General features: G+C 43.5%; 1 protein-coding gene across 1 annotated transcript in view; it reads left to right on the top strand.

Annotated features, from left to right (window-relative positions):
* CDHR3 (cadherin related family member 3) overlaps nt 1-19438 on the top strand; it is a 47113-nt gene extending 27675 nt beyond the window's left edge. Inside the window, exons 7-19 of the mRNA XM_033057571.1 lie at nt 843-991; nt 2300-2489; nt 2782-2950; nt 4413-4512; nt 4658-4756; nt 5363-5589; nt 7246-7417; nt 9121-9365; nt 11899-12056; nt 13440-13453; nt 14895-14926; nt 15902-15950; nt 18672-19438. Coding sequence (XP_032913462.1) covers nt 843-991; nt 2300-2489; nt 2782-2950; nt 4413-4512; nt 4658-4756; nt 5363-5589; nt 7246-7417; nt 9121-9365; nt 11899-12056; nt 13440-13453; nt 14895-14926; nt 15902-15950; nt 18672-18985 — 1918 coding nt within the window. The 3' untranslated portion in view covers nt 18986-19438. The remainder of the gene's footprint in view (nt 1-842; nt 992-2299; nt 2490-2781; nt 2951-4412; nt 4513-4657; nt 4757-5362; nt 5590-7245; nt 7418-9120; nt 9366-11898; nt 12057-13439; nt 13454-14894; nt 14927-15901; nt 15951-18671) is intronic.
* The last annotated feature ends 7463 nt before the right edge of the window (nt 19439-26901 follow it).

Consider the following 26901-nt stretch of genomic DNA (forward strand, 5'->3'; position numbering starts at 1 on the left):
TAGAATCAGGAGATGTGTGTGTGTTCATGTGTGTTTGGGTAATATAAATCAGTCTTCTGAAATTCCTTGCACCATTTTTGTGTCCTGGCCAATGCCTATTTTTGCATGTTGTTCAAGTACTAAAATTGTCCACCTGAGTACAAGCTGTAAGCAGTCCTGCACAATTGCCTGCCAGGCTGTATCTGACCTATAAAACTCAATTCATGGGAAATTTGGGAGCACTGGCATACCAAAGAGCAGTGGTAGAGAACCATTTTCCCAATGTAAAATGCATCAGATGACAGATGCTGCTGGGAGTTTGAGGCATGTTCATCTGTTAGGCACCCAGAAGAGTGCTCCTTCCTGCCTTCGCCTACAGCAGCGACAGTTCAGTTTTTCTGTAATACTGCGGCTCCCCAGAAGGCTCCAGCATTGATTCCAAAAGATAATTAACTACACTACTTATGTAACTTTTGCTTTTCTCTTGCAAAATGAAGGAATTAAAGCAAATGGCTTTATGAGCTGGTGGCTCTGTAGGGATATGGATGGCATGACTTAATCACCATCTACCTCTTCAACTTCCATGGTTCTGTGAAAGTCAAATTGCTTTTACTGTGGAAAAGTTGCAGAGGAAGAACACTTACTTGTGTGGCCATGTAATGTTTTATGGACACATGCCAGCTCAGCTACTGCTACATGTCCAGCAGGCAGAACCAATGACTGGGGTATTTATCTAAACATACAAATAGCCATCTCTGAGCCCAGCATGGCCATGGCTCTGCTGCTACTGTTGGCTTCTTGGCTAAGTCTGTAATCAGCTGCCCTTAAAAAAGATACATGCTTTGATGAATTTTATCTTGTAGAAAACAAAGAATCTACAGGATTCCAGAGGAACAAAGCCCAGGCACCATTGTTGCCAATATAACAGCTGAAGATCCTGATGATGAAGGCTCTCCCAGCAGACTTTTCTACAGCATCCAGTCACCTGACAGACATTTTTCCATAAATCCAGGTCAGACAAATAAAAATGTGACTTCTTAAAAATAAAAAAAAAATTTGTCTACTTTGGAGAAATTATTTTTGCCTTAGTTTTAAATAGACTTACTTTATTTAGTGACTCTCTGTAACAATAAGGAATGCTCAGTCCCTTATTAGAGTCAAATTCTTTAGTCAGCTGACCAAGACTTGGGAAGTTATCTTGAAGAACGTAGACCAAAGGTGACTTCTTGACAAATATGCTGGGGGGCAATGGTTCCTTGGGTGGAAGTAAGATTGCTGGCTTATTTTTAATCTTTGAGGACTGCAGTGACCCTTCTGGGGCACTTGAAACAGCTGCAGGTATTTAGACTGTGATATCCTCCCTCCTGTCTGAAATCCTCGCTAGCACTGAGGTGCACAGCAAATCTACACCTCAAGTTCATTGTTCCATTCACGACCCTCCTCAGGCAAGACCATCCAAAAGAGTCCTCTTTCTCATGGTGTTCCTGTCTTCTTCATGCTCTCTGGGCTCTGTACATCTGTTCCCCAGGGGATTTTCCTCCGGGGCTGGCATTCAGTGACAGCTTTGTTCCTTGTCTGCTATTGCTTTAGAACTGTTTATCACAGTTGTAAGAAGTGTCACACAAAACAGTGCTGTGGGTGATCAGGATGATCTTTAAATGCTTTGGATTCCCTATGCCCTTTGGCTTTGTATTGCCACCTTCCTCCTCAATTACACTCCAAAATGGAGAGGATGTATGCACCGTTCTTTTAACTCCTTTGTGCTCTGGGAATAATACTTGTAGTGTGCCATAAAAATCTTCTATTTTTGACAGAGGCTAACAGAAGTGAAAAAAGCATTGAGTGGCTGACCGGAGCACTTGGCACAGTCTGTCACAGCTCTGTTGATGTGTGAGTAGATTTGGAGGTGCTGAAAGATGCTTGAAGGACAACAGTGGAAAGTGAAGCTGTCTTACTAGCTAGGGAGCAAGGACAGCACAGGCATTAGCAGCTCGTTGCCCTTGATGCTCTGTGAATGCACTCGACTCTGGCTTGCACTAAGCTTGAGAGTCAGGGAAACCTAAATTTTACAAGCCCTCTGCTGATGCCTCCAAAGGCGTAATTTTCATGGTATCTAGCCATTAATCTTACACAGAATGTTCAGAGCCATTTGGTATCACTTAAAAAAAACCAACCTAAACCAACCATGATTTGTGCAGAACAGAAGACTTTTTATTCTGCTACCCATCTGTTGAGCTGCCCTGCCCTCTTGCACATACACCATGAGCACTTGTTGCTTCCCCAAATGGTGAATGTCTGACTTGTGGCTGCTCTCTGGCAGGAACTGGGGTGTTGCAGGTGACCAGGAGAGTGGACCGGGACGCGCTTCCCCTGCGGCTGCATCCCAACATCTCACTCACAGTCCGGGTGGAGGACGGCCCCAGCAGCGGCCGTGACACTGAAATGGTGATCACAATCATTGTTGAAGATGTCAATGACAACCCACCAGAATGCAACCCTTCTGCCTTCAGGTATGGAGTCTCTTCCTTGCCTTGCTGCCCCAGACCAGTGTGCAGACCAGGGCACATGCCCAGACCTACAGCTGGAGGCTCAAGTGCACATTTACCATCAGCCTGCCTGTTGTACTGGGCTGTTGTCCATCACCACACTTGGGGCAGATTCCGGGTTGCTTCCTCCATTGTTGCATATTTAGATCTAGGATTTCACTTTAAGAATAAATCAATGTTTTGGCCTGTGATATATGAAGAGTTCAAAAGGAGAAATTTAAGTTGCTTTGACAGGAAATGTGTTTGTTTTAAACAGGAGAGAAGTAAATGAAAATACAACTCCTGGGACAGTTCTTCTTGATCTTAGAAATTACTGTGAAGATATTGATGTTGATCCATCAAACAACCAATTTAATTTCACTGGATTATCTGGTTTTGGAAGCAATAACTTTGCTCTGGAGTCCACTGTGTCTGGAAGACTTGTGGTCAGTCATTTGTGGTTTTATGTTAGATTACCCTATTAGAAAAGCTAACTTATGAAATGTTATAAGGGATCTTTTAAATTCATTGTGCAAGAAAAAAAATTACTGTAATCCATTTCACGGTAGGTATGATGTGGAGAATGACTGTTTTGACTGGTTGTGAACTATATACCCCTAGATAGGATGCTTTCTAAGGATTCTACAGAATTTAGTGAACAGAGACTGTTTTCTTCAGCTTTAAATAAATGTGCTAGATATGATTGAAAAAATATTCTTTTTTTAGGGAGTGTGAAGCACCAACTTTGATATGGATAAACAGAGAAATTTGATGCCATTTCATACTCATGTACTCATGACAGACTGTGGAAGATCCTTGCTATTCAGCATGAAGAATTTAAATACTTGAGAAATCTCACACTCAGTAACTCAGTAACTGGTCAGAATTGTAAAACCACTTTGAGTGGCAAATTTTCACATAAGTATGGTGGAATTTGCACTTCTGTGATTTTGCATGTCAGAATACGAATCTCTTTGCTGATAGCTGCTGGCAAACTTGCATTGGCCAGAACCCCACCAGTTCCTGGACACGTGCAATGGTGGTTGTTACTTTACTTTAAAAAGAACTGTGGGCAGCTACAGAAAAAGGGAAACAACAAAAAATAGGCATTCTGTCTAAAAGACAAGAGTGCTACAGGAGCAGTAAAACGATTTTGTATGGTTTACTTTAATTTTGGAACTGAGGTTTCCTTGTCAATGAGAACTACTCTTAGCTGCTTCATCTGCCAACATAAAAAGCGTTTTCCTTGCTGCACAGGCTATGATTGTTGTCAAGCCTTTGATTCCTGTGTATGTACAACGTAACACACTACATGGAGTAACCTGTTCCTCCAGGAATCTCCCTGAAGAGACAGCCAGCAGTGGATGCCTGTGTGTTAGTCCTGCTGCCCCAAGATTTATGAGGCTTCCACAGCGAGATAGAGAGCTCAGAAAATCAGGATTTAAATCTGTGCAAGTCACCATTTAGTAGCAGCTTGGTTCCTGAGCAAACACTGGCTGGACTTGATACCTTTTTTTAATGTCTGCAGGCATGAGCTCAAGTAATAACTCAAGCTATCACTGTCAGCAATCACAGATCCTTGCTGAGCCAAGAAAGGGCAGCATAAATAACCAGCTCATTACACAAGCTTTGAATTGACTAGGTAAAAGGTCAAGGCCTTATCGTCCAAATGATGAAACTTTCTGCTCTTACGGGGAAGAAATTTTGTTGGCAGAAGTGTGAGCATGTAGAAAAAGCCTGGAATTCAATCCTGGGATTGAGTATTAGCCTGTGTTATTCCCACAGAACTGTTCTATAAACCCAAGGGACGAATCACACTTACAGAATGCTGAAAAGTGTAGTTGTCACCATGTATACTGTGATTTCACATATGGAGGTGTAAATATGATTGTGTTCCCTTCTATTTAGATGACTGGAACTATTGACTTTGAAAACCCAGCCAATCCAGGAGTTGAAGTTTATACTTTGACTGTCAGGGTGCAAGATATTGCCCATCCTAACTACTCAAGCAAGTATCCCTTTTACATTTCTTTTGATAGTTTTCTATGCTGTAACAGCATGGAGAGAGGAATACCATGTGTATTTTGAATATATGCATGAGAAAATTTCACAGCCATACTTAACTATGATTTAATCTTCTGTTGTATTTCCAGATATCATCTACATTTATATCAGGATAAAGCCAGTGAATGAATTTTTTCCAGTCTTCCGTAATTTATCTTATGTATTTAGTGTTTCAGAAATTACTAAAGGTACAGTAAGTAGCATCTAAATGGTAGAAATAATGTTGTCATGTTGCTAAGTGCCTTTGTGCCTCAGATGAATTTTCATATACGTAGATGAGGCAAATGGCTCAAAGTTCTAGTTCAACTAGGGTCTCACCATACAACCACCTACTACCCTTAAATAGACTAAACTGGCAAAAACTCCAATTGTACAGATGGAGCTGAGACACAGACAAATTCAGCAATTGCACAAGAAATCTGTGGCAGTGCCAGGAACTGAACTCAGATGCCTCTAGTTTTAGACTATCTTTCTGCTCTTGCTAAATTAGCCTTTTAGAGGGACTGTGGTGGTGCACAGAAACCTTTACAGACTGACACAGACGAGTGAGGACTCCCTTGGCCCAGACACAGAGCACTTCTGCTGAGGTTCTCTACACACTCTTGGGTTTTGGTATTTACTGCTAGCAGCCCATGCACAGGGGAGCCACAGCACACCCTAGGGAAATAGTGCTTATTTACACCCTTGCTTTAATTGTCTTGTGTGAAAAACTCTAAACCAAACCTTTAGTTCAGTTTCATCTGTACCTTCTGTTGCTTTAAATGTTAAGGAAATATGGATTTTCTGTTTCTCAGTTGGATCTAGCATTGGAAGAGTGCATGCCACAGACAAGGACTGGCCACCCAGTGTCATCACTTACTCCATTGTAGCTGGAGCTGGCACCAGGGATTACACAAATATCTTCTGGATCAGCCCAATGAAAGGAGATGTGAGGATTTTAGCTAGATTAGACTACGAAACAACTCAGAAACATATTTTCACAGTACAGGCCTCAGACCAAGAGAAGTCTACAACAGCATCAGTGAGTAAATCCACTCTACTACTTCACCTTTACCTACATCTTTCTCTCTTCTTCCTAGCAAGAACAGTAAGACATTGGTCAAAGCACTTTGGTCTGTAAAAGGCAAGTGCAACCCTGCCCGTCATATATTTCTCAGATGAAAGAGGTGTTGTTCACTCAGTGTTGGTTTATTCTCACAAAAAGGATAAAATAATATTTTGATATTTTTAACTGTGGTGTTTGCTTCTCAGACTTTTTTTTAATTATTTTATCCAGAGGGTGAAATTGTTTGCTGTACCCTAGACAATTTAAGTTATTCTTTACGGCTACAGAGGTACTAGAAAACAGAAAAAGGACAGGGTCTTGAGGCCAGGTAATACAATCTAATTGTAGCCATGCTTAGTGGCAAATTCTTTTTGGAGTCTGTGTAGTGTCCCTTGGCCTTCAAACATACTTTTGATTTTGTTTGTCATTTTTTTCCCTGCAAACTGTCCAAAGTAATGTGAGAGTTGTGTTGCAGCATATCAGAGTTGTGTTTTCATGGAGTGGTACAGAGAGGATGTTGATGGGAGGAGGGCTTGGTGGGCTCTTGGGTTAGTGTCAGAGGGCCAGCCCAGTGGCTGTGTCTACTTGCCCTGCTGGAGCTGTGCCTTGCCCTGGCCATGATCTGCTTTTTTCCTGATGGTGCTATCTGGCAGGAGCCAAGACCACGCCAGGTACCAAGATAACCTTTAACAGCAGGGTTAGGCTAAGGTTCAGACGAAAAAGTATAAATGCTATACCCACAAAGGTATTTTGTAGTAACTTCTTTCAAAGAAGTTGAAAGCTCAAAGAACTTTCTTTCAAAGAATCCCGGTGTCCTTCACAGACAGGCTCCTTTTGACTTCTTTTCACACTTTCTCCCTCATGACTGCTTTACATTTTTTCTACACCTGTCTTGGGGGTGACACAGGTACTAGGCTTGCTTTTCATTCCAGCCAAGCACCGCCCATAGAGCTGCTGTCTAGGAGCATCTGTAATGTTTCAAGGTGACAATTAATGACAATTTAGCATCAGAAGCTTTTAACAATGTCGAGTTTATCTGTTGCCTGACTAACAGACATTAGAAGAAAGAATTTTGGGAAGGGTAACATTTTTCTTTTAGCTAGCTAATCCCAGATGACATCAAACACATCTGGTGCTACTCAGGATGCTCCTACCCACACAGGAGGCCATTACCAGCATTTCTCTCTCACTGGGAACAGTTTATAAACACTCTTCCTTCCATGGCTCATGCCCTAAATGGTTATTAAATACACTAAGAAGCCTAACTAATGATTGTGAAGCAAATGGAGAGTTTTGAAAGAGAGTTTAATGATTGCATGGTACTGTTATTATTTCTGATTTTAACTATAACACAATTCAGATAGACATATCAGCTTGAAAACCCTTCACTTTTGAAAATGGCTCAGGTTATGGAACCTGTTCCCAGAAGAATGCTGATTACAAGAAGAATTGAAGGACAAATTATCACAGACATTTTCTGGCAGGAGCTAGGTTGGAAGGGGACTTCAGTGCTCTTCAACAGTTGTTGATCAAAAGAACAAAATGGGCAAAACCAAACAGTTTCTGAAATTAGCAACATCCTGTCTCAGCACATTGAAGCAGATTCAGCTTGCTGTTGCTCTTTTCTTCTAGGTAACTGTGAATGTTTTGGAAGTAAACGATGAAGAACCAGTTTGTTCACCCAATTTCTTCTCTCTTCAAATCCCAGTCAATTTAGCTGTTGGGACCAATATTAATGGCTTCAGGATTGAATGTCAAGATCGTGATTCTGATCCCAGGTCCTTCCGTTACTTCATTAACGAAGGTAATGTGTCACAGTGGGCAAGCTGGGGACAGTGAAAAAAATATGGTGAATGCTGATAGTTCACTTACATTTATAAACAAAATCTAACATGGTTTGTGTACTACTTTTCATGGTGAGCTAGCTGTGATCCACAAATTCTGCACATCATTATGTTGATCATCTCTCCACAAGCTGGCTACTGGTGCTAGCAGCTAGAGCCACTCCCTTGCAAGGCTGGATTGCCTCTCATATAATTAATTGGCTATTAATTACACAGTAGACAAGAACTTCACAAAAATGAGCTGGAATGGTGTTCAGTGTCAAATTTTCTTTCCAATTACAGCTGAATAAATCTTGAGAGATAATGGAAAGTTCTGAATCTCTGTGTATCTCATCATCACATGGACGCTGGTGCACCGTTCAAAACAACTACTCAAACCTGCATGTTGTAGGTCCATGCTGTATGCAATAAACCCTCATTTTAAAAATCATGATCAGCTGCATCCACTTGGAGAACTGCAGTGTTATGGGATGACAATCAGCTTCACAAAAATGGGAACAACTCTCTTGGGGCAATTCCTTCTTTAGCTGCTGAGGTGGCTGCTGTGAAGGCAGGAGCAGATTGTCCAGGTGCCAGTAAAAAGCTGTGAATGTCTAAAGAGAGAATCTCTGTCCTACTGCAGCCCCTTGGTGCCACAGATGAAGCTCTGCAGACATGGTATTGACACATGAATCCATACAGTGGCTGTGTTAGTAAATTACTGACCACAGTCTGCTGGTACAGACTGGGCTGTGTCATGCATTGGCCTCTGAGCCACAGAGCAGCTCATGGCCCTTTTTGTGCTCTAGAACAGGCATGGCTTTCAAGGACATGTCAACCCTTGATCTCTGTGGGCCACAAGAGCAAAACCAAAGCACATTTGGTGCCTTTTCAAGGCTCTGATTTCTTGTATATGTGGTCTATATGTCTGTATATGTACATTAATTTCACGACTATAAGGCGCACTCTTTTGATTAAAATTTTCCCTCGAACCCGGAAGTGTGCCTTGTAGTCCGGTGCACCTTATCTGATGTACAAAGTTGCAAAATGTGCCGGCTCCCGGGGGGTGCGCCTTATAGTCCGGTGTGCCTTATGGTCGTGAAATTACTGTATATGTCTATGTGGTCAGATCCTAACTGCTGGGGCTGGTCTGCCTGCAGCCCTGGCCCTGAGCAGCTCTCCATCTACAATGGACAGAAAGCAAGGGGTGGGGAGTCAGCATTTCTGAACTCTCTCCCTCCCTTTGGTGCTGACAAAGCACTGGAGGCAACGAGTGTCATTAACTCTCTTCAAAGGCCACTGCCTCTGGGCAGAAGGAGAAGTCACATAGAGGGGCTGGAGCATCAGTAGCAGAATGAGCCCTGCCACAGTGCAGGGTCCTCACCCCAGCTGGGTGTTGCTGGGTGCTCCCCAGGTTGTAAGTTCAGGTCATTCAGAGGAATTCTTGTGTGCCCTATGGCTCTGAAGTGTTTCCACAGCCTCCTCTCTGCTATGTTCCCATAGAGGGTCTTATTCTAGATTGCAATTCTTTTATGACTGTATTGTTTTAAATTATTTTAGATGGTACAAGGAAGATCAAGGAGCCCTTCTTGCCATTGACATTTCACCACACCTTACCACTTGTTACACACATTTACTTTAATGTGGGATTAAAGTATTTTTTTTTTCATTCACCTGTTTGCAGGCAACGAGAACAATCATTTCATCTTTTCACCAAGTGCTGGCTCCAACACATCTCGTCTGATTCTAGCATCAAGGTTTGACTATGAGAGTGGACTTGATACAAAGTGGATTTACAATTTGCACGTCCACATAACAGATGACAATTTAGTATCTGCCAGGGACAAAACCACACACTTAATTAAAACTGGAACGGTGACTTTAAGCATCAGAGTCATCCCAAACCCAACTACTGCCACAACCACTACGGTAAGTTCATTAAAACTTATGTCCAGTTCTGCATTTCTTTCATGGAGTAATGTCCACGGGAGTAAAGAAAGGAGGATAGATGTATGCAAAAGGAAAGCAAAAAACTTGAGTGCATGTAGTTCTGGGGGGTTCTGAGCCCTTTGCTCTTATAATGAAGCCAGAGGTGGTTGATGTGCTTAGTGTCATGAAGGATTAGTCCCAGGTACAGAGCCATAACATGTGTTTTGTATTCCAGTTTCTAAAACAAAAAGGGCAGGAAGCCAAAGAACTGGGCATGCTGCCATTACCATGCAACTGGAAAGTTAAAGATTTTGGCAGCTTTATTAATAAGGAAAGAGCAGGGATTAACCTTTGCCTGGAACCTTAAAATTACCTCATGCATTTTGCACTACCTCTTTTTTTATTCATAACTATTCACTCCCCCAGCTGCCTTGCAGTTTTGTGTGCTTCTTTATCATTGGAGCACATTAATCTGTGACTATCAAAGTTGAAATAGACAATAACAACAACAAGAAGAAATCCTCATCACTTAAAAAGGTCTCTTTTTCACACCTGAAGTAATTGTCCTGTAAAATTTGGAGCAGCATGCCAGGAACTGCATCAGTGTTGCACAGCCTCAGTGTGTTGCTGAGGTTTCAGCAGGTTTCAGACAGCAAATCCAGAGGGGTGTGGTGGGTATTTCCTGAGCTCCATGCCCGTGTCATGGTCCATATCTGAGCTGAGGAAGCCTGCACAGCTTTTGGCAGCCCAGGTGGGATCTAACTTTGCACAGCCTGTGGAATAGTGGCCCTGTGTCCCAGCAATACTGCTCACCCCTCTGCACAGCCATCCCAGTTGAGCTCAGTCTTACCAGTTTAATTTTGAAGCTGATTTCCATCAGGCTGGTGCAGGATGTGCAGAAAGCTTTCTTTTGTCTTGCCTGTAGATGTGACACAGCCTGAGGGAAGGGACCACTCTGTCCCTATCCTTGTACCAGTCATCCATTTGTGTCTTGCTGCACCATCCTCCATCACCCACAGTCCATCCATTCCCTGCCTGCCTGCACATGGCATTACCCTTTTCTCTCTTGCATGCAAGAATGGAAACATGAGTATCCAAGTGAAGTGGTAAAAGGGGCCTTTGCTGTAAAGTGGTCTAGATCTTCTAGAGGCTTCTGGTAACTGAAGCAGAACCAAAGGATCCTGCAAACAGCACATACAAGTTTGGTTTCTTTACTCTGAAAATGCTTAGATCCAAATTTTCAGACTGATTAATAACTCTATTCTTATCTAGTACTCTTTTGGGAAGGAATAAATGATTTTTTCACTGCCTTCTACCCCCCGGATTTGATGTGAAAATGAAAAGTTAAGCTGAATAAACTTACTCTGTATTTCTTTCCCGTGCTTTACCACAAATACAAACAGTTTCAACCACATACCACAGCATTAAATCTGTCTCCCCAGAGATATCAGCCTTCCACTTTCAGGCTATTTTCCAGACGAACACTTCCATTACAGCAAGTTCTCCCATCACTACTCTTTACATGTGTTCAGTGCAGCAACTAGATGAGTCACAAACTGGAAAGCTGGTAGTGTAGAAAAGAAGCCCCATCACAAAAAGTCACTTGTGACTTCAGTCCAGGTGAGGATAAAAGTGGTGGTGGTGATACTGAGATTATTATCCAATCTCTAAGGATTGGATGTATTTTTTTTGACAAGATTAAATAGGTTATTTTAAAATTATCCTTAAACTGGAAAGAAATAGGTACCTGCACAATTTCATACTCAATATGATTACAAATGTCTTATAGAAAATTAAATAAAAAGATGATCTAAAACTAATAGTACCACACTAGGTAATGAACTAGTAGAGTAAATGAGTGATTTCTGAAATGTGTGAGGATAGTTTCATGGTGGGACCCTAATGAATGAGGTGCTAGCACCAAGTGATGTGCCAACTCAGAGATGTGTCTCCTGACACTCAGGAAGATGTGGGAGATTGCAACTGCTCAGGAAGTGTGTTTTTTCCTTCTGGAACAAATCACTGGGTAAAAAAGAAGGAGTTCCATTTCTTTTTATACAATAACCCAGTTCCTTAGGGTTCAACTCCTCTTACAAAGCAGGCTGAATGATCACTGCAGTGAAGATGACCTACTTCCAGTTTTGCCTTAGGTAACAAGAAAACATTATGTCAGTAATGGCAGTATTCCCAAACTTGCCCACCCTCCAACTGTGTGCTTACAGCCTCTCGGGCAACCTGAGGCTTTTAAACTCTACCACGACCTGCTTGTTTTAATATAAGATATTGAACCATGATCTGGAACCTCCCCTTTTCCTTGTGGGTGGGCTCCATTTCAGCTGCCTTTGGTTGCCCCAGGAGCTCAGTGATCCATCCCAGCCACCTGAGCTGCCTTGGGATGAATCAGCGTCTCCCTCCACCCTGTGCCCGTCCTCTGCATAGCCCTGGGGCCTGGGTGCAGAAGTTCAGCCAGATGAAAGGTGATGTTGGTGTCACTATGCAGCTTTGAGGAACTCCTGTTATCTTGTTTTAAAAGCCTGGCTTCACTGTTGTGACGCGAAAGGAGAACCTGTACTCGGGCTCGGCGTGGTACGTGCCGTTCGTCATCACCCTCGGCAGTCTGCTGCTCCTCGGGCTGCTGGGCTACCTGGGGCTCCTGCTGCTGACCTGGCTCCGCACCCACTGCCCCCCTCGGTGAGTCCCCCCACAAAAGGCACCCTGGCAAGGCCCCAGCAGCACCTGGCAATGACAGAGGTGGCTCAGGTATTAAATCTTTTAGAGCGGCATGCCCCATGCTGTGGTAAATGCTAATACCAGGTACAGTGATATTGGGTGTTAATGATACGAGCTCAAGGAAATGTGTCCATGGCACTTTTTTTATGGGTTTAGTTAGCAGAAGGTAGAAATGGACATTAACATTAGCAGAAGGTAGAAATGGAATTAGTAATTATAATCTCTAAAGGCAGCCATGCTGTGAGTTATGCTCATGAGGCTCAGTCAGACCCTGTGCCAGACTGTGCTGACCACAAATATTTTGGTTTGCATTTGACCCCCACTCTGAGGGAGCTCCCATCTAGGTCATTACTGGGTGCATTTTCCTCCCTCTCAGCTACAGATCCCAGTGTCCTTTGCAAATATTGGTGCTCATGCCAATTTCATTGTTCTGGCAAAACTTCTGCAGGTTTCCTGGAGTTTTACCAAGCCAGTTACAAGGCTCTGGCCCATAAAGCCTACCTCAAATGTTCATGCTTGGCAAAAGGCATGGAAGCACCTGGGACCAGCTCTGAGTCACTGTGGGAAGTGCAGAGATCCCTGCTGGCTGCCTTCTCAGTGGGCTGGAGCCAGGCAGCCTCTAAATTGACTTTGTACTTCACAAAACAAAGATAAGCAGTCCTTTAAGTGGCTGGGATTTAAAAAAAACAACATAATTTCTGCAAGTTTTCTCAGGATTTGGACATCAATTTACAAGTTACATTAAATGTAAAGAATTACTATGTGACTGTGACTATAGTTCAAATCGTGTGTGCAAGACATTAATAGCTTGTGATAAAAATGACAAATGAATCTAAGATACTATTTATTATTTATGCTATTATTTATAATTTGGGCAAATAATTTATTTGGAACCAGGGTCTCCCATTAAAAAGCAATTTCTATGCTTTCAAAAACATTTACAACCTTTCAAATATTTTAAAAGGTATTCTCTGAGCACATCAGATCCAAAAAATTGACCTTCCTCCCAGGATGGAACAAAATGACAATATCTGAAAATGCATTTTTCCAGATTATATAAATCCATTATGCTATCATTAATTAGACTTTATTGTTTTAAGAGCATTCCTTCCTGAAGAAATGTTTGTGAAATGCTCAGGAGTGTTTTCCTGTTTGAGAGCAGCATTAAGTGATGCAGGCTTTCTGTGAAAGCAAAATCAGAAACCAAATAAATCAAACAAATCTCAGAACTCAAGGAAACACACCCTTCTTGCCAAGTGAAAGAGAATAAAAATCATGATTTTTTTAATATAGGGAAAACCATGACATTTGTTAACTACACTCTTAATCTTGTTTTCATTACAGGATAAATGCTACAGGTATGTATCTCTTTTCTGTATTTTAATGTTTAAAAACAAGACTTTGTTTATGATTCTGTGTAAAATATGTAAATTAATTCTAGATGTAAATTTGACACAATGAAGGGTACTGAGATTAGATAATCCTGTATAATTATGAGAGGCCTGACAAAGTGATTTCATGGCCCTTTTAGTCTTCAAATCTATTAACTGTTAGGCAAAACCCAAATTCAGAGTAGTCTGGTATTCTAGCATGGATGCTAAAGAATTACTTTATTTTTCACACACAATTTATTTGCTATCTGTTAAAAAATAATCCCAGCCCATCTATAGCACCTTCAGGAATCCTCTCCACTCTAATTCCCTGTTCTCTGGTCACTTCATTTGCTCCCTTGATACCATTGCTTCACATATATAAAGATTTATTTTGAAGCATTGGTGCTTTTAAAGGGGTTTGTATAACTTAGCAGGGAGATAAATTGCACATTGAAAAGTGTGGTTTTTTAGGCAGACTTGCTCCTTTTAGTGCCATTGCATTTCTGCTAGAAAGCATTGCTCATATGGGCTGAGTAGGACCCTGCTTTTGCAATTCCCCTTTCCTCAGTCAGTATCTCCCAACTGGAAAAAAAACCACAGGACTAACAAACCCCACAAAATTAGCTGTTCTCTTGGTTGCCCAATTTGAGACATTTCAGTGTTGGCTGGTTTTCAAAAAGTGAATGCTTTTTGCTTTCTGAAAAACTGGTTCCCAAATGCTGGCAGCAAAAGCCAGAGAGAGCAGGTTTCCCATCAGTGCTCAGGTTGAGCTCCACCTGCAGCACTTCAGAGTTTTGCACACCTGGCTGCAAAGCACATTTGTGGCCAGGCACAGTTCTCCAAAGAAAGGCCATTAAACAAATTGGCAAGGAGTGAGCAAGAAGAAATCACAGCAACTATTTGGGTATCATGCACAAATCCATGCTGTCGAGATGCCCATGGCACTGCTGCTGCATTTGTTTGCATGTGGGATGAGTTAATAGTGTGGTAAATTCACACACAACCACACTGTTCCTTGATCTGAATTTTACTTGACTGAAAATGCAGCTCTTCCGTGTTTTGTCTCCAAGCTGATATTTGACACAAGCTTTGCAACCACAAACATTCATGTAAAATAATAATGTGCATTTCTAGTACAGATATTTCCAAAGGTAAATTTCTGTATTTGTTCATATTATTTAGAAAAGGAAATTTGTTTAATAACCATTCTTATTCATTCATTACTGACTTTTTAAGGCTAGTCTCGATTAGTAACCAGCAACTGTGAATTCTCATTCAATATTTGGAAAGAAATAAGACTCATTTAAGATGTCTTAGCATTTGAGTAGAAAGAATGTCTGTTTCTTTGAGGAAATCTTGACTTTAGTGTCTACAGTCACTATCAGAAAATTTTGATTATTAACAATGTGCATTTTCCTTTCTGTAGAAAAGAAGAAGCCTAAGAAAGAAGTGGTTGTGGTAAGTACTGCTGGCTGCAAAAGAAGCCCCAGTTTAGCCAACCCCATCACACAATATGATATGAAAGGTGTCTGTTTTCCAAAGAAAACACAAAAATGATAGGCAAGGAAAAAATGATTGCCCTCAAGTGCAAAACACTTCATGGCTTCTGTGTTTGGAAGCAACATGGGGTGTGAGGGGTGCTCACCTGCACTGGGGCCCCTTTGCTTCCCATTGCCAAAATGCTGCACCTGGGAGGTCAGACAGGCTGTGCCCACAGCAATGACAGGGACACGCTCTGCAGAGGTGGGATGACAAGTGCCTCAGCCTCACTGATGGCAGCAGTGCACTGCTGAGGCACCACTGACCTGTGCAGCCAACTCTGACCCACCTGAGTGCAACCAGTAAGGTTTGTCAGTATGCCCAGGCTGTAAAGAGTTTGGCCTTGATAAGCTGTTTGGAGTAAAATGTTATAGATGTTTCCACTGTTGGAGATGTTTCTTTGCTCCTGGACCTCAGAGCTCCTTGCTTTTCATAGACATAATTGCATAAAGGCTGCATAATTGCATAAATAGCCATAATGCTCTCAGGCACGTGTGTGGTTCCTGGAGTGGTCCCTTGCAGGTCCAGGAGCTGGACTTTGATGACCCTCGTGTGTCCCTTCTAACCCAGGATATTCTGTGAATCTGTGCAAGGCACTTTGATTAGTGAACTTCCTCTGCCCAGATTTTTCAGAGAGGGGATTCCCAAGGCTGCTCTGGGTGGAGAAGACCCTCTTGTGGTTACATACATAAAGGCATTCAGCATGTCAGAACTTATTAATTCTCCTTTAAATATCTAGGGACGCAACCCTACATCACAAATCGCTCTTGTTGCCAGTTTAGATTAAACCCAGCCTAAAGGAATGCAATATAGGTCACCATTTCCAAGTCACTGCTCCTCCTTCTGACTTTACTGATTCACAGGTTTCATTTCACATTTTGTGTTTCTTCACAGACAATGACAAAGCTAAACACTGTCTTTGATGGAGAAGCCAGAGACCCAGGTAATAAAAAGCAATTAACAGAGGACATGAATATTAGCCTGGAAACAAACTGGATTAGTTGATTTAAATATGGTTTAGCATTGTTTTTTTGTATTTCTAGTTAGCTGTTTCCAAGTAGAATGGGAGCTATATGTCAAATAGCAAAAATCAAGACTGTGCTTCAAGAACATTTGTAATGGTAGAATATTCTTACAGCCCTTGGAAGCACACATCTGATGGTCAGACTGTTCACTGCTCCTCTGCTAAACTGGAATGTGTAGATGTGGTGTAGGAAGGTGGGAGGGCAGGAGGAATGTTGCAAGTCTTCTGCTCTCGTGCTGTCATAGCTACCTGGTCTCACCCTTCTCATGTCCAGGAGATGAAGGTCACTGCAGAAGTGCTGCCCTCATCTCCTAAACTTCTCCCTGGAGACGTGGGTGGGTGAGCTGCTGGCTCCTGCACAAACCTCCTTCCTTACAGACAGAGTGTGTTGCCACTGTTTATCCAAGGCTCAGGCATTGCTTGTTGGGGAGAAAAGGAAAGGCCATCAGCTGGCAACAGCTACAGTGTCCCTAGGCTCCAGCTATGCAAACTCTGAGCATATCTGATTCACCAGCTGGGAAAAGTGAGAATAAATTGAAAGCTACAAAGCTCAGGATGAGCTGGGGAGCTCAGGCAGCTCCCCAAGTGACAGCCACAGCTCTGCAGCAGGGCTCGTTACAGGAAAAAATATTTTTGCTTTATTGAGGGTTGATCTGGCTTTCCTCATTCCCCTGAAACACAGCCCCTGCCTGAGCCCCTTACTTTGATGCTTGGCCTGGAATTAGGGCGCCCAGCCCTGTGCCTAATGGCTGAGAGTCCCAGCATGGAGATGGAGGGCTGGTAAAATGTGACAATCAGACAAAATAAGTTTTTAACAAATAGATCTGAAAATAGATCTGAAACAATGGTCTAGAAACCAACCAGAAGAAGGCAGGGTTGTTTCAAGCCTTGGATTCATCTGGCCAATTTCCACCCAAGTGCCTGTAACTTGTGTTTCTTATTAGCTGGTTCAGAGCTGTTGGATGCGTTGAGCTAATGGGAAACACTAGGCATGGAGACTCCAGTACAATTTGGGCAAACAAGTGGGACCCTACTGTGCAATTAAGTCCATCCACAAGGCTGCTCAAGGCTGGTTTGATCCAGGTCCAAGCTCACCTGCTATTTATAAAGAGATCTGGAGGAATGGGCTCCAAAATCCCTGCTTTTCCCATGTGTAACTGCAGTTCTAGTATATTAAATGTGGGTAGTCTCTAGGCTACTGCAAGAGCTGCTTTCCAGTGTTCTTGCAGGACAGCTGGGGCTCCCTTTCTCAACAAACATGACCATACTGGACTTCAGGATATCTGAGCCCATCCAAACAGTCATCCAGAGCCACAGCATGTGTCATGCCTGACACAAACATTGAGCTCTAACACAGCTCTGTGGTGCCAGCAGGGAAATGTGTGCTCCCCGCTCCCCCGCTCTCTTCTCTGCAGCTCATCACAAACCCCAGAGTATCAAAGGTTTCTGGTTTGGAAATGGGATTTAATAATTCCTGGGACATCATGTGTTGAATATGATTAAGGGGGATGGTCAGAAGCTGTTTCCTGATCTGGGCTGCTTTAATACTCCCGCCTTGTAAGCAGTCAGAAAAAATTACTTGTAAAGAGATCCAGTTTCATCTTGAGTTGCTCAAATTGCGTTAATGTGTCACAAACCATTAATTCTGATACAAACTGCAACATTTAGTAACACGTAACCATTGTTTTTTCCCAAGCCTTAATGGTCGTTTGTTTGTCTCCTATTGCTAATGTTTAATTACAGAAAGTGCCATTATAGCTCCTGATTCTCTGTTTAGCAACATACAGTGAGTTAGACTGTGAGGTGATCACACTGGACACATGGCAATATTTTTACTTATCTCTAAGTAGCAATGAACTGAAAGAGAAGATATTTGCTTTTAATGTACAAGTAGAAACTACTCATAAAACCTGAATAGAGACAGAAATCTTTCTGACAAGGGAAGGTAGCCATGTGTGCTAAGCAAAACAAATTTATCAACATTTTATATATACGAGAGAATCATATACTTGTATGAAACACACAGTACTTCACTCTATTAATGGCAAAGTGGACATCAAGCCTTGAAGAAAGCATTTTACAGAAATGGAGAAGGAATGCATACAGCCAAGACTCACTGGATCTCCAAGCTCCAGATGAGCTGACATGGTCTGGATGATGTATGTAGCATACTTTGCTCCTAAGCAGGTTTTGCTTCCTCTGGTAGGCAACTCTACATGACAAAATAGGCACAGATATATACAGTGGTCTTGCTCAGTGTGGTTAAAGACAGAAGTTTTGTCTTTGCAACTAAGGATGTGTTGTTACACTGTCCATGTTAATCCCTGGTAGCTGGAACTTGGATAGAGTTATAGGGTGATAAGAAAGTTATTTTTTTTGGAATGGCAATGTTTTAAATATCTCTGTTCCCCTAACTGCAAAGACAATTCTTATAGTGGCAGAACAGGCAACATCTCTGAGCAGCCACTGTGATGCCCAGGTCCCCACAGAAAAGGAGCTTTCCCTCTCAGAGCCACCCCCCAGCTCAGCTGAATTCCAAGTACTTCACGTTTCTCATTTCAATCCCATGCTGAGTACTGTCATATCTTAATCTACTAAAGCAAGAATGATTTTAATCTGTTGTCTTTTTGTTCCTGCAAGTTACTGGCAGAATATACGAGTTCAACACCCGGTCGGGGGCCCGCAGGTGGAAGAAGAGCAATGAGCCCCTTCAGCCAGTACTGGCTATGCAGGCAATGCCCAGTGCCACAGAAAACAGTGGCCAAGGGATGGATAGAGCAGAGGCATCAAGCAAAAAAGAGCCTTCAGAGAAGAGGAAAGAGCTGACTGCAGCAACAAAGCCAGCTGCCAAGCCCTCAGCAGGGCAATCAGAATCACCAGGCCAAGCTGGGCTGAGATTGCAAAAGAAGAAAGAGGAGTCTGAGGATGGGGGGTTATCCTCACCAGCCCCTTAAGGCAGGAACTGACCTCCTCTCACAAAATGAACTCTGCTTTGCTATTAAGACAGAGTGCATGAGACTCCAAGGCGCCTCCCAACTGATCCCCAAAGAATCTGAACAGCCAAAGAATCAGATGTGATTTTTCTCTCTCTCTCTCAGCTGTAAAACAAAAGGTGGGCATAAGGTGTGTAAACCGGACCCAAAGGCAGGATGAATCTGGATGTACCTTTGGCAGGTGCATGTAGGAGCAGGAGAGAAGAGGAAACAAAGCAGACTCATGGACAGAAGCATTCAGTGCCCACTGCCTCCTACGGACCCTGGTAGTTTCCTCCAGCAAAGTTTCCACCTCTGGCAGACACGGCCACATCCTCTGACTGCATTTGGGAATGGCAGCATACACAGAAGTGCTTTCTCAGCAGGGGATGGGATCTCCTGTCCCTACTGAGCAACCAGATGAGTGAAAGCACATCAGGGTAGAAAGGTTTGCTGGTAAAAGCTAAAAATATTTTCTTTTCATTCAGAGTTTTATTTCAGCCCTTCATTGCCCTCCCATCTTGCTGTAGGTAGACCATGGTTTGAAAGAAGTTCTGGAGTGGAGAAAACCCACAGCTTCTTGTGGTATCTCAGGCTGTCAACACCTTCAGCTTATTTATCTTTTGTAACACTAAGAGCATTCAATTTCTTCATTTTTGGTATTTCCTCTGGCACATTTAATGCTTTATAGAATCAAGTGGAATATACTCAGAAGAATAATGACAATAAACACATGGGGTGAAATAATCTTTTCTGAGTATGAGCATGTATAATGTAAGTACTGTCTAAAAACCTTATATAAAACAAACAAACTCAACAAGATTTTTAAAAAATTATTTTAATTGGAAGAAAAATAATTATAAATGATGACTTAATACTCCATGTCTTGGCTTGTTTTCTTTCCTGATTGCAAAAAAAGTTTTTTGACAGTGAGAGACTGGTATCAGATGGCAAAAGAAAATTTCAGTTTAAGTTGAGCAGGGCAGTCAATGAAGATTTTATTCAGTCTCTCACATACATTGTTTTGGTCATACAACGAAGGACCTGGATGGAGAAATTCACAGTTATTTCACCAAGGATCTTACACTTCAGAAAAATCCCTGTTATGATGCTGTACCTCTTTGCTATGCTCCAAAGGAGTGGCTTGGCTCAGAAGCAACTTCCCTAACAAACACAAGTCATCATCAGTCAAATGCTGTTTCATTGCACAATCAGAAACCCGGTGTGTAATGAACACCACAGTGATACTGATAGGAAAGAGTGATTTATACTCTCTGAGTAAGTTATCACTTTACTGTGTCCATGGCAGTTGTCACAACATTGTGTGACCCTCCAGCACCAACAGGGGCAGCCACACCTTCAGTGCTCCAACCCACCATTGTTTGCATTTTTTAGCTGTAAATACAGCACATTCAATTTCTATTCAGGTGGTTTTCCAGTGACATAGAGAAACTGCAGTTTCCTGGCACTCTGACACCAAACTACCATAGGCATACCTGGCACCTAAAGACATTAAATTTTGTTATCTGAAGAAGTTAACTGCATTATTTTCATGACATGATGACACACAGGTTTTTGTATTTACTTTCCTGGGCATTTCTCTAGGACAGCTACTTTGCTTCCTTGATAATTCTCATTCTACTTCAGTGATTAATGGATAAATAATTTTTTTTAAGGCAAGGGAGAGACAGGCTGTAGTTTCAGCCAGGAAACTGGCAGAGGCAGACGAATACTCATCTTTCTTTACTACTGTTCCTGTTGCTGAACTGCACAAACTTATTTCCTCCCCTCTTAGCAAAAACCCCAACAGCAGCATAACCTGGTACCACAGCAGGCTCTGAACTTCATTTACGCAAACACGATGTCATAGTCGGCACTGCTGGTGCCATGGTCTCCCACAGCTGGGTGAAAAGCAGCTGCTCTTGTAGTGATGCTCTCACACTCCAGCCTCAGAACAACTGACAGCTGAACAAAGAGGAACCATGCATGTAAGAGATGTCATATCCAAGCACTAACTCTGCCCAGAATGCCTGCACCCAGTTGAGGTGGGTTTAGCTGGTGTACTCAGCATTTGGGGGGCAGGTTTAAGCAAGATAAAGCATCCTGCAAGTCCCACGCAATTCTCTGCATGAGGAAACAAGTGTGCTGGCCACAAAGCACAGCTTCACCCTTCCTTACACTGTTGCTTCCATACATGAAATGCTGATCTTCACCTTCAGCTCATTCTTCATCTTGATATTTTCTGTAAAACCTTATTTTAGACATGCATAGGACTACTTCCCTTGCTTAGGATCTACAAAATCAAGGAATAACAAGGTTTTATACGAGCACTGGCTTTATGCTAAAGCAGCACCATTTTCCCATCAGCTGCCCCTTCTACTATCGATGTTCCTCCCTGTGAAGGAACCAAGAATGAATTCTTGGTCTTATTGAGCCAAAGCACATCCAGTCATGGCTTTGGCTTGTCTTTGGTAGGATGAAAGCAGAGAAGGTAGAACTGGTTGGCCCAGTTTGTTACTTATTGTATCAAACAATATGTGAAAAGATACTTTGAATATGAAAGCAACATACATTTTATCATAACATAGAGATTATAATACACTGTGCAGTGCAGCTTTAAATGTTAGAAACCTCTTCTAATTGTCAGAGGAGCTTTTGTGCTTTTTTTTATTCAGAAGTCTTTCGAGAACACAGAGTCAGTGTGTGGAACTGCCACTAGATGGACTGAGAGCAAAGATTATATGTGCAGCTCTACACAATAAAACCATTTGATTATTGGAACAATTAGCCAAGACCATGGGCCCTTTCCATCATTTGAAGCCTTCAGAAGTCAAGAACAGCTGCTGTGTGCTGTAGAGGGTCAGACTAGATGATGAGAATAGCCTCTCTAGTCAACAGCTCTGTTAGTCTCTGTGAACACAAATACAAGATGTGAACTTTGGTGCCATTTATTTTAGAGTGATGATACTTATAAACTGAGACTAGAAGAGGAGGAAAGGCACCTGGTGGTTCAAGCAGACTGGCTAGGGGCTGCAGTTCCTGACTTACAGCTGCCTATTACATGTTATGCAATAATTTTGTCTGAAGTCTACGAAAATCAGTGTGAGTTCTGCCATAGCTTTTGACTGCTGTGTCTCTCCCTAATACACACCTCTGAAGTGCTTCCAGATCTGTGGATTGACATTGCCCTGAACGTTTCAAGAGTGATTAGGAAAGAGCACAGGTCACTTTTCCTGACAGGGTCTAATTCCCCCAAGGAATTTATGTGTGACCATGTTACTGGGGTTTTTGTGCTTTTCTCCAAAGGCTTTGCTTTTATGCTGGTGTTATAAATAGCACTTGCAATAAATATCATAAGTCTCAGCTTCTGGCAGTGTAACTTCATTTATATCAAGGAATATAAAAGTGTCGATGCTACATTCCTTCATGATCTGAAAGAGACCTACACACAAGAAAAGTTCAGCTGCAGAGATGGAGAATGCCTGCCCAGGAGGCTACCACTTCGTGACTGCTCACTAGGAGCAGGAGATGGCGTTTGGAGCCCCTCAGAGAAGGCAGGTCAGACAAGGGGAGCAATCCTTCTCCTCCTGAGCAAAGAATCTGGCTGCTAGGTTATTTCATGAGAGCCAGATTGCAACACCATAATGTAACTAACATTTTAACAGCAAGCAGCCACAACTGCATATTGCACATGCCCCAGCTGGTTAGCTGTCTGACACCCCCAGCCACAACAGGCCCTTTGCAAAGCTCCAGCTGAAAGGCAGAGCACAGGCTCAGCCCCCACTGGGCTCCATCTGCACATGCCTTATCTCAACTAGTCCCTGCAAGCTCCCTATTTGTCACAGAGGAGGAAGAGACACTGGGGGTGACTTATTGAAAAGCAGACATCAGATGAACTGTGCCCTGGAAGAAGCTCTTTCTGCATGCCTAGATCAGATATCAATGCCTACAGAGTACACACAAAGGTAAATCAGCTGAGTCTCAGCCCAGGTTGTTCAGGTGAGGGCAGGTCCGTGCCACCACACCAGTGCCCAAGGAAGCTGAAAATGAGTGGAAAACAGAGCACAGAGGTCAGCCAGGCTCTGCTGCTGCCTGCTCAGATCCCATGCTTTTACAGTGCTCCCAGGTCTGCTTTCTGGGACCTGTCTTAGGATAATTCTGCATCTGGAAGCAAATGTCATGAGATGTGCATCAAAGCAACCCAGTAGAAAAGCATGGGCCTGGTCAGGACATTAAAGAAGTCAAATACAAGTTTCAGCAAGCTTTTGCAGCAGGCTTGGTGTTACTGAATGAGAGACACATTTGCAAACAAAATAGATAAATACATTTACTCTGAATTGTATTCAAGAATGGTTCCATGCTGCAGTTATTTGGTACCAAACTTCAGCTGCTGTGGGTCAATAGATGCCTGGGATTTGATTTTGGGGCAGGGTCCATGCTTAACTTTTGAAACTTGAGAAGAGCAGCTGGTGAATGACATGGGCAACGCATGTCTTGGTCTGGCCGTGGAGTTGTGCTTCATTTTTTATTCCTGTGGATAGCAGTTGGGGCCATGCAGACTGGAGCAGCAGTTCTGTGTTTGCACAGGATTGGCCCCTCTGTGCCCAGCACTGCCTGTTGAGCAGCTGTGACACCCAGCTGCTTCCAGAGGGGCTGTGGGTATCCCATGCACAGGAACCTCACTCAGGGAGGGCTGCAGGCTGGCTCCTGTCCATGTGGCCAGCAGGGCTGGAGGACTCACAAGCTGCTGTATCTGCACATTAAGCACAGCTCTGGGCACAGCACCCTGTGAGGAGACAGGGTGGAAAGAGAGTTGCTGGACAGGGTCCAGCAAAGGGCAACAAGGACAATGAGGAGTCTGGAGCATCTCTCTTATGAGGATAGACTGCAGGAGCTGGGGTTTCTTAATCTAGAGAAGACTGAGAGGGCATCTCAACATAAAGATCTCAAAGGCTGAAGCCAAGAGGATGTGCCAGGTTCTTTTCAGTGGTGTTGGCAACAGGATGAGGAGTAATGGCCATAAAAAAAGCCAAAAATCCACAAGAAATCCCACCTCAGCATTAGGAAGAGCTTCTTTATGGTCAGGGTGTCAGAACACTGGAACAGCTGCCCAGGGATTTCAAGGAGTCTCCCTCTCTGGAGACATTCCAAGCCCACCCGGACACGTTCCTGTGTCACTTGATACTGGTGATCCTGCCTTGGCTAGATGTTCCCCAAAAGTCCTTTCCTATGATTCTGTAAAACCAGGAGCACCCCACCGGCCCCAGACGGAGGAGAAGCCCCAGCGCCGCCTTCACTGCCCTGGTCCCAGCTCACTCCAGCCATTCCTTCTTTCCAGAGAAGGGCTCTGTGCCATCCCCTCAGCGGCACAGCTGAAACTCTCCAGGCGCTGCTGGCAGAGGGAGGCGGGGGCGGACAGCGCCTGGGACGGGGAGCGGAGGCGCCGGGAGTCGGGATCGCCCCGCCGGGCCCGCTCCTGCTGCCGGGGCTCCCCCGGCCCTGCCCGGCCCTCCCCGGGGCTCCCCCGGCCCGGGAGCGGCCCCGGCGCCGCCGCAGCTCCGCGGTGACCCCAGCCCAGCCCAGCCCAGCCCAGCCCGGCCCGGCCCAGGGCTCCGCTCGGGCTGCCCCGCACAGCCCCAGCTCCGGAGGCTGCAGGGCCCGTGAGAGAGGGTCAGGCAGAAAGAAAAGTAAATTTGAGAAGACAAGGGAAAACAGCCGGTCTGTTGGGGAGCATAGCAATGCAGGCGTATCCAGAGAAGATGATCCCCTTATAGGATTAATCTGCTGTAGAGCACACTGGGTCACTCCAAGAACGATCAAATGACCTATTTTCTGTTTGCTTTGAGCTCCTCCTTTCGCCACATCGAATTGAGCCCGTTCTTGCTGTTTATCTGAGACACAGGACAGATGCTCCTGTACTTCATCACCTGCTCTTTCATATCCGTGCAGACTGGATGCAACCGGCAGGCAGAGAAGGATGCTCTGGCAGTTCTCTGCACAGCCACGGACACCAAAGCAAGGAGGAACCATATTCAATCCATTTCCACGCCGAATTTCTGAATGCTCCTCCCTGCAATATCCAGTCTGATCACATCTTCCCACTTCATGCAAGCAGTATAACCACACTGACACCTAGAGAGGAGGCTGAGGTTTCTCTGTTAACTACCAGCATCAGAGCTAGCTGTCTAATACACTTACTCTGAAATGTCCTTACATAGGTGAAAGCATGCAGCCTGTGGGAGAAGGGTGTCTATGAGATCAGACACCCCCAAAATTCCAGGGGAAGAAAAAGCAGTTTAGAAAATTGACAGCATTCAAAAGAGACCAAAATGGACACTAATTTCTGCCAGTGACCTTCTGCCAAAAGGTATTTCCTAGTCACTATACCAAAGTACAACAGTATTTGCTTGCTATAAAATATTAAAAGGCATGGACTAAAATCCAGATACAAAACTTCACCTATTCAGATGCTACCCAGCTATGAAAGTGTCTGAAGAAGTCTGACACCTTGTTCTGTCAACAAGGTCTGTCAACAAGGGGGAAGTGACAGAGCATTAGTGCAGCTCTCCCTGTCTGTCTGCACAGGGTGGATGATCAGCTGACAGCTAACCCACACCCGTGACACCCTCCAGGACCAGCAGAGCTCCAGCTTGTACCTTATACCCTTTTGTCCCCTCCCCACCACTGTTGCACATGCAGTGAGGAAGCCAGTTTGGATGACCAACAAAGAACTAAAGTAACAGACATTTCAGGACAGCATTTCAGTGTTGTTCTGACACACAGGACAGGGATTTCCTCATGCACAGCCAGCATTGAATCAATACCATGCTCTTACATGCTCCTGAAGAGATCCTGCCCCATCACTGAACCAGAAGCTTTTTCCACAGAGTTAAAAGGGCATGAACTTACCCTCTTAACAAAATAAAGCAGTAGCCAACCCCAGGGTGCCTCCAGCCAGAACTTGGCTGTGATCACTCTACTGGCTCTTCTTGCATGAAAGAATCACTTTCTTTTCAGCTGTGCTAGCTGTAGGTCATGACAGGTGCTTGCTATTGAATGGTAGCTCAAGGGATTAATCCAGAAGGGACTGATCCTTTCTGCCCATTTTGGAGCACCAGCATAGATGCAAGACCGGTAAAACTCCATCACTCCAGCCTATTGCACTTGCTGTAAATCCATACAGGTAACTGTCCAGCTCATGCAAAAATAAGTTCATGGTGTGTTGAGGAAGAAAGTAGAGATCTTCCAAGTTTCCAGCAGTCCTGCTCTACTTCCAGCAAGAAAATGTTGAAAGCTCTGAAATGTTCACATTGGCCACATATTAAACCAGACAATCAGTAAAGTTCAAAATTAAATTACTTCTTTGATTAAGAGCTCTCAGGGCCTCAGGTAAAAAAGGAAATACAGACCCTTTGGCTTTTTTTACTTTAGCAAAGCATTTCTCAAATTCATTTCTTGGTCCATCTTCATTCTTGAGATGCTCTTCATGGAGCTGAATGCAAAAAGCCTCCTGTGCCTCCCAGTCCTTTCTCATTACTTTTGATGCACAGTCTCTGTGGAAACTGAAGCTAAAAATAATCACCCTCATCTCCTCCACTGGCACATACTATTTTATTCTCTAACTGTAATTGCTTGATCTACCTGCATTCATGATCTTCTAGGAAGAGACCTCCCCCGTATCACACCAATTTCTGTATGAGTCCTCTCCAGAGGTACTGCTGCTGTTATGCCTGGGATCATCGCTTTCACACTGCCATAAAGACACCTTGTGTCCACAGTCTATACTGGGAACCTCTGAAAACCCCAAATTCAGCTCTGAGCTGCTGCAGCTTGAAGGATTCTATTGCCATTTTTCTCCTTTGGACTCATTATTAGAATATTATATCCTTTCCTCTTCT

This window comes from Catharus ustulatus, chromosome 4, assembly GCF_009819885.2.
Source record: "Catharus ustulatus isolate bCatUst1 chromosome 4, bCatUst1.pri.v2, whole genome shotgun sequence".
In the NCBI taxonomy this organism is placed as follows: Eukaryota; Metazoa; Chordata; class Aves; order Passeriformes; family Turdidae; genus Catharus; species Catharus ustulatus.